The following is a 13416-nucleotide window of genomic DNA, read 5'->3' as shown; positions in this document are numbered from 1 at the left end:
CCGACCACCACGCATCCGGCATCAAAAACAAAGTGGCGTCTACTCAAAGAAAGACTACCTTTGTACCGTTTCAAGGTGGAGACAATGCAGCACAAGGCCTTAAAAAACGAAATTGTCCGCTTCACCCCCGTGTTCACTGTGCTTTTCTCTTCTGTGGCTGATCTCGACTGTCTTCTGATGATTCACACAGACAGTAGACGGTTGTTTCCGTTGTTCACGTTCAGCTGTGAGTCTCGTGTGTAGGTGGAAGGGATGACATTGATAATGAGTGCAGCGGAGCGTGAACTAGGAAGTGAGATTTTCCATTCGAGAAAAAGTGAAAGTTATGTTCCTTGTCAGCGAAAGAAAATAAAAACTGTGTTGATATAAATCAGGCCTTGTTCTTCAGACATTTATCTTTCTTTCTCCACCTAGATTTATATTACAGCATTGTGGAAGACAGAAACAAATCCTTATGTTGAATCTGCTGTGAAAGACCAGCTGAGCAAAATGGATTCCTTATCTCTCTCTGTGATAGTCAAGGTTGGCATCACTGTCCTCCACTTTCCAAAAATAAGCTACTAAATAACCCATTGGGACAGTTTCACTGGCACAGTCTCAAGCTAGCTCGTCCCCAGTCACGTATTGTTTCATAACCACCTCTCACAACGTATGCTGAAGAGAAACTGCACTTCAACCAAACCCCCTCTGGTCCGTCTCTGAACAATTAATCTCTAATTCAGCCGTCGCAGAAGCATTAGACCCACCCACCCTCACATAGGACCCACCCACCCTTGGCTAGGACCCACCCACCCTCACATAGGACCCACCCACCCTTGGCTAGGACCCACCCACCCTCACATAGGACCCACCCACCCTCACATAGAACCCACCCACCCTTGCCTAGGGTCCACCCACCCTCACATAGGACCCATAACCCTTGGCTAGGACCCACACACCCTTGCCTAGGTCCCACACACCCTTGGCTAGGACCCACCCACCCTATAGGACCCACCCACCCTTGCCTTGGACCCACCCACCCTCACATAGGACCCACCAACCCTCACGTAGGACCCACCTTCCCTCACATAGGACCCACCTTCCCTCACTTAGGACCCACCCACCCTCACATAGGACCCACCCACCCTTGCCTTGGACCCACCATTGCCGAGGCAATAGAAAAAGCTCCCAATCTCATATTTAGCATCTTTAAGTGTGCCTTTATGCTTTGAGAAAATGATCCCCGTTCTTTGGCTGGATGTAGCTTTTGAAACCTGATTGTTTAAAAATTGCTTCCTCACCTTGACCTCAGCACTTGGCCCAGTCCCCAATGTGCATTTTGTGTAATAGGATTAAATTGGATTGATAAAGAAGGTTGCCATATTCAATAAGCCATTAACAGCTTTCTGATGTTCTTGTTAGCTGGACAAGAAGCCGGAGAAATGCAACTACATTACTAAGTCACACAAAAGACGCCGGTCGCCATATTTCTATGTATGTGATTTAATTGTGCATTGATGTTTGTGAACCATGATGCCTCTCCTTAACGTTAAAGTGACTGTTCATCACTACAAAATGATGACGTGAAACGACCATAATATATTTGAAACGTACACCACATTCACAGTGACGCGCGTTATCTTGCTTCTCCAGCAGTTTTGCCATTAAATTAAGAAACAACGTGCCGTCGGCTGAGCCCGGTCTGAAGTTTCCACGGTTACTGCTGTCAGGACGTCTTCTCAGACGGTGGGAGCTGTCAGCACACAGAGACCACACACACACACACACACACACACGCACACACACACACACACAAACACCTGACCCAATTTTACGAGTGGCTACACCATCCAACAGCCAGAGAGAAAATAAAAAACCTCCTCTTGGCAAACCTGTTACACACAACACCTCCCTGCTCTGCCATCCTTCTTTTTCCCTTCTGATTCCCTTAATGCAGGCCACTTCCTTCCCTTCCCTACCTTAATGCTTCCAACAGTCTGTCCTTAATCCACTGGGAGAGAGATATCATGCCCAAAGCAACCCACAAATCCAGCTCCTAACCCCTGACTAGAGCCAGTTCATCTTACAGCCCAGAGGAAGAGCCAACCGGGGGTTTTTAGTGCCAAAATGCAGACTCCAGATCCCCACACACATCCCGACTCTCCACCTCCAACATCCTCATACCCCCCTGAAGCACCAAGACTCAGCTGCATCCCTCACCAACCCCCCCCCCCCCCCCCCCCCCTCCCGCCAAGACGACCAATCGGCCCCCATCAGCAGCTCCAGATGCCGCGGTGTGCCAGAGAGGATTAGCTCACATCGGGCCAGAGGGGTTGCAGATCCTCTTACCCTCCTCCCCACACCTCATCCTCTCACACTCCTCCTCTGCCCCGTCCTCTGATCCCCTGCCACCCGCGTCTACATGCACACACCCTCAAAATCTTATAAACGATCGAACAAGGGACGACAACGCAACGTATATGTTGCATGAAATAGTTTGCATTAGAGGTGGAATGAAACTTTAAAGATCCCTGTGGAAAAAGACAATTACAACGTATGAATGCGCAAAACATCCTAAATCTCCTACCTGACGGACATGGAGAACTCTCCAGGGGCGCTCTCGCTCTCTCGGACCAGAAAAGCGCCGCACTCCCGGTGTCTGAGTCGACTTTCCGCCACGCCGCGAGATATACGACCGGCGAACCAGCTGGAGAACAGAAAACAGGAAGCAAATAAGAATGAGGTCATTGATTTTTTTTTTGCTGTTTTATGAATGTCAAGAGTTGGCCTGGGTTTTGTGCAACCACAATACAATGTCAGAACCCATTCCATTATTAATTTGAGTTTGTTGTCATCACTCTGATGACTTTTGAGTAAAGCAGCCCACTACAGTACAGATCAATGCTGACAGAAATAAAAGAGAGATTGAGGAGGAAAAGTAAAATTAGCACATTTGTGAAGTTATTTTTAAACACTGCTGAATGTGCACGCAAGATGCCAAAATGTTGGATTTGACTTGTCAGCTGTGGAGCGTAATTAATAGTGCCATTTAATTTATTTCTTTGCTCATTAGTGACGTTTGGATGCAAGGTTCACATACATGTCTGCTCTCCCTGACTGATGAGGGGAGAGCACATCCAGTATAGGACGTCTATACGGTCAGATTTCTGGCTCCGTGTAGAAATGTGGAGGAGGATAAAAAAAACAACACTGGCAGACAGACAGCACATCTCCTTACGCCGTGCACAAACTCAACTCGGCAGCTCCGACTGGACCGCGCTTCAGCGCTTCATTAACGAGCCGCTGCAGTGGCTGCGTTGCCAGTTTAGAGTGTTTGTCACAGCAAAAAAAAAAAAAAAAAAAAAAGTGGAGCCCAGCTGGTGTATGACCATCTGATGGAGATACAGGGTGTACCAGCAGCTCCACTGTAAACACACACACACACACATGGCTGTATCATGTGGGGTTACGTAAGGCAGCAGAGTGAGTGTGTCCCTTTGGGTGAGCTGCCTTATGCCGGAGTGCAGATGTCCAAAGCAGAGCAGAAAACGCCCCGGGCTTCACACACTTACTGATGAGCTGTTTAGATAGACCAGTGCTAAGATGTGTGTGTGTGTGTGTGTGTGTGTGTGTGTGTGTAACTTACGCGTGTGGCTTCAGGTTGATGTAGTTTTTTGGCACAAAGCCTTTTCTGTTGTGGAGTTCAGCTGTGTACCAGTTGGGATCGTCCTCCATGTTGGTGATCTAAGAGCAAACACACACACAAACACACAGGTGCAGATGAAATATTGCCTTATCATGATGCGACGCAGCCTATTATCGGGTGAAAGGCCACTATCATTACTCTCTCTCTCTCGCTCGCTTTATATCAATCTCCCTCGCCCGGGCCTCTCTCGTCCTATTATCCGCTACGCTGGCTTCCATCCATCGCTGTGCGGAGCGAGGCCCGGCCACTGGAGCGCCCTCTTATTGCAAAGTTCAAAATGCCACATGTGTGACAACACGGGGGCAGCAAACCCATCTGCACTGCATTAACTCATGTTGCTGCGCATAGCGGAGCAGAAATGTGTGTGTGTGTGTGTGTGTGTGTGTGTGTGTGTGAGATAATAATAATACGGCTTCATTTTCAATCATAGTGAGCCCGGCGATGTTGAATGACTCTTGCCGATGGACAGTCTTTAAGTGACGAGGGCAGCCTTTAATTATAGGAGACACGCTGTCACCTGATTGGCTCCAGTTGAACTGCTCTAATGTTCACCTGGTTTATTCTTCTGCTGGTCTTGGATCTGCTTTTTCTGTGTTGTCATTTTTATCCAGTATTCTAAGCAGTCATTCCTTGACATTTCGTCTTTTTAAGCTTTTGTTTTGTTTTTCAGGGATTTATAAACCCCCTTATTTTCTTTATCTCCCGACGGAGCTGAACTTCATCACTTTTTTGAGTTTTTTTTTTAATCTCAGTGCTGCTGTGTTTTATCAGTCAAACTTCAAAAACACTGAATTATAGACATTATGACTGATAGCAGTCAGAGCTTGGAAATACAGTTGAACAGAGAAAAGTAGTCCGCCTTCAGTGTGACTATGATGATCTGCCAGAAAAAAAAAGTTGTCCCGTCCCCTCTCTGCCTCGGGAACTTCATTTCATGCACCGCCTGCCTTAATGGCGTGCACACTCGTTTACAATGAGTTGCAGGCTACGGAGTGATTTACTGCTCGGAGCATCAATCATTGTTCAGCAGAACTGACTGATTTCCCTTTCAGCCGGTCGTCTCAGTGTCAAGCCAGACGACTTTTCATTTGAATAAGAAAGAGATCCCTTAACCCCCCCCCCCCCCCCTGCACTGTATTTTAAGGGGGGTTACATTGCATCGCCCAATTAAGGATTTCATACGCTGTGACGTTGAAACTTCTATCAGCACTTATATCAACACTTCATTCTTCTTCTTTACTCTGCATAGACACTGCATCATCACTGCATCATCGCTGCATCATCGCTGCATCATCACTGCATCATCACTGCATCACTGCCCCATAGTTTAATAGTTTAACAACAAACAGCATCATGCACAAAAAAACGTTATATTCTGAGCTCACTTTAATCTATTATTTATGATTTTCTTTCGTCCCCATGCCCCATGTTTGTTTAGGTATGTATGTAGGTATGTACCTTATATATATAGGCCTATATATATGGAGTGAACAAAGAAAGTAGCACTTTACTACCTGGCCACGTCTTTTTAAGCTGCTGCAATTGAAGGAGGATTTAAAACCCCCAAACTTTCTTTTTTATTATTTTTTTATTGCTTTTGTGTCCCCTGTATAACACTTGGCCACACGGTGTTCCAGGACAGAATGCTTCACTCTGAAGCTATTTTTATCATTTGATTGGGAGTCTACTCTCTCCTCAGCCTGATTGATCTGTTTCCACATGGCCACGGCACAACAGGATACGAAGACAACAATGTAGCCCCGTGGAATGATACACAAAACCACCACTGAGTTGTGACAGGAAAGTATCAGTTCAAGTCAATATCGAGGTTATTTAACCGGTGAAGGTTTTGTATGATGCCAGAGAGGAATGTGTTGTGCTGTTGTAAAGCGCCGGTTGTCTGGAAAGAAATGAACAAATGTGAAGAATTATTTAAAAGTACAGTTTGACCCAACTCTGAACCGGAGCTAAGAGTATAGAGCAGTTTATCCCAGCGGGAGGGAAACATGGAACATAATCTGAACCAGTGTTTAACCACAGCCACTGTGTAAATACACCATTGTGTTGCAGTTTGCTGACCAAAGCCAACAACTACTTACATCACGACTTACAGATAATAAGTCTGATATCTGCACATAAATACTGTAGGAAATAAAGAATCACATTTATTTGCTGTCAGCACAACTAAACGCTGCCTCATTTAGGTTGAATCATACAGACAGACTGCTGCTTTATTCACACGCCGTCTAATATTGTAACAGATTGTGTCTGGGATGATGAATAATACACAGCATACAAGTACTGAAGGTAAATTCCAGCCTCCGGCGGTATTATGAGGTATTCAAATACAAGTACATGGGTAATTTGTGGTGAAGTGTTTTCCAAAAAATACCTTTCCACACACTAGTAATATGTGATGTGAGAGAGATCGTAATCATGAGAGCATGAACATGAGGGTATTTCCAGTCATGAAGACTGGTTCTGCAGCAGCAATGCATTCTGGTCCCCTGAGGCTAAACCCCGTGGAGTCTGGGTCTTTCTGCTGCGAGTTTGTCCGTGCACTTTCTGTGATGGAACAGCTGGAGAACATCTAGAGAGAAGCTCTCGCTCTCCTGCTCGTGTGTTAGAGGAACCATTTTTCTACTACAGTAATTTCCAGCTGTGCAGAATCTCTCTCATAACTGCATTCAACCTCTGGTCCATCAGAGAAATACAACAGCTGTAGCTTTGAGAACATTTTTGTTTGTCATTTTAGAAAATATGCTTTTTTTTTGTTGCTTTGAGTTTCATGAGATAATTGATACCACTGTCATGTTCGCTGAATATGAAGTCACAGCCGTTAGCTTAGCTTAGCATAAAGACTGGAAACATCAGCCCAGAAATTCTAGGAAACGCCTTCAAGGAATGTATTTAAATTTAGCACAAACGTAATCAAAGTCACTGTGACCTCATCAAATTGTCATACTTCAAGGATGAATACGCCACTTATGACAACATTTCATGCAAATGTGTAAAGGATGAAATGATGGAGCGATGACATATTATATCCAAAAAGGTCAACTTCACTGTGACATTATACTCTTCTGAAAAACGGGCCGTTATTCAATGTCATCCTGTAACTCAGGAACATAAAGGGGGAGATCGTGGCCATATTTCACACTTGGTCTGGTATTATATCGGTGATACTAATCCTGGAGGTCCACCTTGAAACTCTGCCGGGGTTGATGATGCGTGTGAAGCATCCGCATTTTTCAATTTGTAGCCGCTTTGCAGCAACATCCATATGAGCAGCATTTTCTACCGTCGGGTTAACAATGTGTTCCATCAGAATCAGGATTTGGACCCCAAGGTACGAGTCCACTTCCTGTCCCTGGATGACAACCAGAACAGAGGGGCCTCCGGTCCTCTGGTGGTCCAATACAAGCTGATACTGAGCTTCAGGTGATGGCTGTTGCACCACCTGAATACACTGGAATCATACATGAGTATAGTGATAACTTCACCACACATTTTATTGACTCCTTCGATGTCTTTGCTACATATATGAGTTTACATTTATGTTTCTGTGCAATGTAACAAACGAGATATCATGCGTTCATTAAGCCAGTTTTTTTATGCTAAGCTAAGCTAGGTATGTCGCAAAAAAGTGCGGAACTTCACTGCGGAAGTTTAAATCACTCCTGTCCAGCGTTTGGAGCGTGCCGACCTCTTCCTCACTCAGAAGTTCAGACTGTCTGTTGGCTGTTTTCTCACACAGCTGCTGTCTGTAGTCTGCAACAGCAGCACATGGATGCAGAGTCCAGAGCTGAAGACACTGAAGTTTGACTTATGGCTGTGCAGCAGACATGCACTGTGTGTGTGTGTGTGTGTGTGTGTGTGTGTGTGTGTATAGAAACAAGTGGGAAACCAATCTTTTTCTTACCTTGAGCAAGTCTCCCTTGTTGAAACTGAGTTCATCGCCCTCCGTGGCACGAAACGTATACAGTGCCGCTGCTTCCATGCCGAAACTTCCCAACACACACACACTCACACACACACACACACACACACACACAATCCGGGACCCCCACTAGTACCCCTGGCACAGAGGAGGTGTGGGGGGGTAGAAATGTAAAAAAAAAAAAAATACAGATAAAGAAAAAAGGAGGTGATGAAATAACAGCGAGGAAGAGGAGGGAGAGAGAGGAGCTCTCGTCCGTCCGCTGATCCGGAGAGCGCGGGAGAGAGAGTCGGAGCAGAGGATGAGAGTGAGCTCGGCGAGGGGAAAAACACGACTGGCTGCTGCTCGGCAACACACCACCATGAGTAACGCTCAGAGAGAGAGAGAGAGAGAGAGACGGCAAGTAGGAGCGAGAGAGTGGGAGGCACTTCCTGTGTATATATTTGTCTCGCACAGTTGCTTGTGTGTGTATGTGGTTTGTCGCTATGCTGTCGCCGAGCAAACCACCTTTAGTTTCACACCTTTGAGGAGGAAAGTCAGCTCCTTTACCTTCAAAGGCTGAACTCACATGATGAGAAGAAAAGGGATAATTCCACCAGAGTTTGAATTATTCACTGGCTTTTTCACCAAACACCAGTGAACTTCATATTGCACGCAGAAAGATGATAGATTCCAGTTTTAGTTACAATGTGTGGTTGCTGGGCCAGACAAAGAGGAGAGGCCACCAATCACAGACTTTGATTTTCCCACGCCGACGCGGCTAAAGGGCTTGTTGGCCAGCTGGGTGAAAACCTATAGTATACAGAATGGAGGATATAGCCAACTTAGGGTTTATACAAACATATTGTTTCCCCAAATGACAGCTGCAGGAAGCAGATCATATATCCCAACATCATTTATTCACTAAGTGGACTCACTTCGGATATAACACAGGATCAGAGTAGATCACACTGTGCTTGTAACTGAAACCTGAATGCAACTAGACTTCCATCGTTCACCTGCGAGATGAGTGAGAGATTTGGCCTCTCGCCTTGTCAAAATGTCAGAGGAGCGTTGCTGCTGTTCAGAATCCCGAGTTTTTTCTTCATGAAGTGATCCTCCGGTAGAAACTCGAGGCTCTACTAAAACGAATCCCCTTTCATTTGAATGCATTCGTTTCACACGTGTGAGAAAGACGAAAGGGCGCTGAAACAGGACAAAGCAGGGCAGCAGGAAAGCATGGAGGTGCTGCGGTTTCAATAGCATGACCTGTCCAGGAAATCCCCAGTCAGCTGGTCACTTGACTCAGCCATGAGAGGAGGGATGCAGGAGGAAGAGCGGAGGGCTGAGGAAGAATAGAAGAGGAAGAGGGGGAGAGGAAGTGGAACTGCTTTTTGGCTCTTTTGACTTTTTCTCCCTCCTCTTGCGTGATGAGTTCCTACACACGACGACTTCTACGGAATCTCGACGAGGAAGTGAACTGATGTTTTTCATAGATATATATAAATGCTAAAAAGGACATTAAAGAAATACATTTGATTTCAGCCTCAAAACCACGTTTAAATTCCACCTGTGCGCTAATTTGTGCTGATTGGTCATTGCTGTGGTGTTGCCACTTTCCTGCCTCACTTCTCAAACAAACAGCGTGGGCGCTTCCTTTCTTCTCTCTTTGGATTTTGTTCTGTTTGTCAACTTTGTACGTGGGCGGTCCTGTTCTTTGTCTGCTCGTAAACCCTTTTTTTTTTCTCCCTCTTCTGCTCGCCTCGACTCAGCTGCGCTTACATCACTTCCTGTGTCCACTTCCAGCGAATGCGGATGTTTTGAGCAGAGAGCGTTATCAATTGTGATTGCGATAATACGGAGGAATTTTTTTTTTTTTTTTAACGTCATAAATCTTGACATGAACTAAAAGAGTGAGGTGTTTAACTGACATGTGAGTGACGATGACACATCTAGTATGCGAGCTCGAGGTTTTCTGCCTGAGTGATGAAAACGCTTCATCCTGTCGGGGGCAGTGATGCAGAGGGGCACGTGTGTGTGTGTGTGTGTGTGTGTGTGTGTGTGTGTGTGTGTGTGTGTGTGTGTCAGCGGAAGCAAGTGGGCAACAGCGGAAAAGCAGGTGGGCACAAACACTCTCCACTTCCTCTCAAAGACAACGACAACGCTGCCTCGCTCCATCTGTTTAGTGCGAAGGCCCAGTTTCTCCTTCGTTTGTCATTTTCTTCCCTTTAAAGCTCTGAACTGATATCCGCGTCCACTGACTCTCTCCCCGTCTCTCGTTCTCCTCACTTCACACATGATATTGTCCCCCGTGTCACATTTTGATCTCCCATCTCTCTCCGTTCTCTCTCACTTCTTCTGGCTGGTTTTGCAAGAATGAAAATGATCTGCTGATTGCGTTTATCCGTATCGTAAATTTGGCCTGAATGAGTTTTGTGAACACACTGAGAATTTCCTCTGAGCAGACGGAGCAGATGCTCGCTCTTCTGTTCACGTTTGACATATTTCATCACTTGAGTCAACACAATGACGAGTCAAAGTAACATAAAAATGAATAAAACATCAAATGTGACGGTTTTGGTGCCATTAAAAACGTACGTGTCAAGTAAGATGAATTGCTCACAGCCGGTTTTTGTCTTGACTTCTATCTGGATCAACAGTGTCTGCAGTGATGTTCAAAGCTGTAATGACAGTGAATTTAAAAAAAAATCATATTTTGCCTCAAGTTAAGCAGAAAAAGCTGGTAGTGTTTGAACTAAAATAGTTCTTTACAGCTGAGTAAGATCAGAGCTGTGTATAATGAATGTTTCCTCTGGAACTGTTGGTTCACATTAGTTTTATTGTGAATGGAGGCCCATTAGAGGGTCCGTTAGGCTGAAAACGACCAAAAAAAAGACTTAATTTTACATTTAAAGATGCAATTTGGTGCTTTTGTAATAATCACTCATTAGAGTTCATGATTATTGGTAACTAAAAGGTCTTTACATCAGGTAGAGATGACACCAGCCCCCCTGGCAGGAGTGGCAGGTATTAAACATGATCCTGTTTCAAGCTCTCTGTCTTCTTCTGCTTTTTCTGCTGATTTGGGATCCACGTGTTCCTCTTCAGGCCAAAGACTGAATCCTGCCAGTACCCCCCCCCCCCCCCCCCCCCCATCTTGTCCCACATTACATAACTTTGCAGGTTGCACATCAGACCTATTTGTTTCCCTCAGGTGAACCTCTGTGTTTACGCTTGCTGCTGGATGATATTCATGACTCACATGTGTCGCTGCTGCCTTTGGAGCCGGGATTCACTGCAGTCTGCGCCTGGATTGTGATGCATGTGATAAACAATGCTCAATTCTATAATGTGGATGCAATATATAATAACAATAAATATTATCATACATATAATAGGCAATAAACTCTTTTATTGAACTGTTTTTAATTTATTGTTTTTACTCTTATATTCTTCTTGTTGTACGGCACTTTAATGGAAAGTGCTTTATAAATTAATTGTATTGTTCATTTTATTATAATAATATAATCAATATGGAGTGAATATTAAAATAATCATTATTATTATTATTGTTATTATTATTATTATGGTTGGGATTCTATAATATTGATCAGATGCTTATGAGACCTCGTGCTTTATGCTTCATGCTGGCTGCCTAACTGTGTATATGTGACCAGGAATAGCCTCAGTCAGATAGGAAGGCTAAGGGCCCGATGAGTCTTTAATAGGATGTGAGTGCTGTGAAAGGGGGTAATTATATGAAAGCGGGCGGGCTGTGGTGTTTAATGTTAATTAGCTTTAATGAAATTTTAAATTAAGGGTCACTGGCGCTTATCACATATTACAGGACACACATGGCTGCAGGGGTTCGGTTAGAAGGACCTCCCAAGTCTCCTTTCATAGAAAACAGTACACTCCTGACCTCTGCTGGCTGAAATGAGACCTGCAGGGGTGCGATGTGATCCGGTCTGCAGGAGGCACCCTCACATTGGAAGAGTGCTTGACCTTCACTGCACTCTCTGACTATTTCAAATATGTTGGCTCCAGTGGAAAAGCACAGTCCAGGTTTGCACAAGCGTGAACGGGGCTGATAAATATGATAACACTCAAGGCTGACGTGATAGCAAAGCACTAACTATGAAGGTGATGTCAGGAATCTTGTATGTCAAGGTGAAACTTTTGAATGCTATCAAGTCTGCAACATTAAATATCTTTTGTATTTATCAGCTATATTCTACATAGATACATATTTATAATGTCCTTCTCATGTCACCTCCAGTGTTGTTGAACAAACCGGCTTTGCTACATAATCCTCTTTATATCTCAGGTAAATATTGACTGTTCCGTTTTAATGTGGATGCTTTTGTGTCAACAGTGATGAGTCATCATCTCAGATCCCTAAATACAGTCATCTGAATTCACAAAAAAAGATGATCCATTAGTGGAAAGCTTTCGGTTACATCATTATCTTAAAAGAAAGACTATCACACAAGATTTTCTGCAAATGGTCTCGAGTTAGTTCATAATCAGTAATCAGAGTTTTCTCGCATCCTGCCTCGCAAATGTCGGCTCTATTCAGTTTTACGCCTTTTAAAAAATGAGCGTGGCTGATAACAGAAGAGAGATTGTTTAAACAGCCTGTTCGCACCACGACGTCCAAGGCTCTTTCTTTCTCTTTCTCACTCTCTCACGCAGAGACCAACAAACACAATTGGCTTAGGCTTTCTTTGGCTTATCCTGTGCTCCGTATAGCAGAGAGAGCTGCTCCGGTGAGAATAACTTACAGAGAGGATGCAAGAAGAAAAAAATACCTAAATAAAAAGTCTCTGCCAGGAGGCACAAGTAAGCAAAAGAAAAGAAAAAGTGAGCAGACACCACATCGGCCATCTACATATTGTAGTTCAGGTGTCAGCAACTTTTCCGTCTGCCTCTATTTTTAGGCATCGCAAACCTCCGTCCACACATGTAGACGCCTATTCATAGCTAACTGTACACTTTCCAGGGAACCTTTCATGTCTATTCATAGAACCGAATTTGAATAAACGACGACGTGTGATGCATGCGTGTCTGGAACATGTGGGACAGGGGCCCTTCCTGCATCTTAAGGATGATTGCACTGTGACTGTGCGGCTGACTGATGGAATGCTGTCCTGCAATGCTTGTGGCGTGACACACCTGTAACACAAACACACACATGAGGCCATCTCTGGCATTGGCAAATCATGCTCGTGTACGTATTTTATTCCCTGTGGCTTCCTCCAGTCAAAGGGAAATTAATTGCACAAGTTTCCTGAGAAGAACCTGATTAACTTGAGAGGTCAGTTCACACACAGACACCCAACAGCTACATCAAGAGACAGAAACTCTGCTTAACAAAGGGATTATCCTTCTCATTTGCAATCCTAAATGAGATTTGTAAACCAACACTGTGATTTATAGTGTCATATCACAACAGAAGTTATCTCTCAGGCTTTGAGCGGGACTAGAATACACTCATTATGTATGAGTTAATACATTTTCAAAGTCCCAACATCACCCAGGAGCAACGACATGGCAGAAATCTCGACCAGACCCTTTGGTTCCATCTGCATTTGGTGTTGGCAGTAGTATAGTCGTAGTAGTATTAACAGTATTAACAGATGCAACAGCATAAACTTGGGTTCAAATATATGGATTATCATAATGGTGACATTTACAACCCCTTGTAAATGTTACATTTGGGTGACATGACTGGGCCTATAGTGTTCAGCGGGGTGTAAAGGGTCTCTCTGTGCCCCTGGCAAGTGAAGCCCGCCTCAGTCACACCCTTTCC

At 44.5% G+C, this 13416-nt stretch overlaps 1 protein-coding gene across 2 annotated transcripts in view; it reads right to left on the bottom strand.

The window, feature by feature from the left end:
* grapa (GRB2 related adaptor protein a) overlaps nt 1-13416 on the bottom strand; it is a 145583-nt gene that overhangs the window by 11377 nt on the left and 120790 nt on the right. Inside the window, exons 2-4 of one of the 2 annotated variants that reach the window (XM_084037272.1) lie at nt 7608-7692; nt 3626-3723; nt 2567-2686 (exon numbers count right to left, since the gene is read on the bottom strand). In XM_084037272.1, the coding sequence (XP_083893398.1) occupies nt 2567-2686; nt 3626-3723; nt 7608-7685 (296 nt within the window). In that variant the 5' untranslated portion in view covers nt 7686-7692. Of the gene's footprint in view, nt 1-2566; nt 2687-3625; nt 3724-7607; nt 7959-13416 lie in introns of those variants that run through there. The other variant, XM_084037271.1, reaches the window with a different exon arrangement.

The sequence above is a fragment of the Eutrigla gurnardus genome, assembly GCF_963514095.1.
Source record: "Eutrigla gurnardus genome assembly, chromosome: 20".
Classification (NCBI taxonomy): Eukaryota; Metazoa; Chordata; class Actinopteri; order Perciformes; family Triglidae; genus Eutrigla; species Eutrigla gurnardus.
The sequence above is the reverse complement of the archived record's forward strand: the minus strand, read 5'-3'. Positions and strand labels throughout refer to the sequence as shown.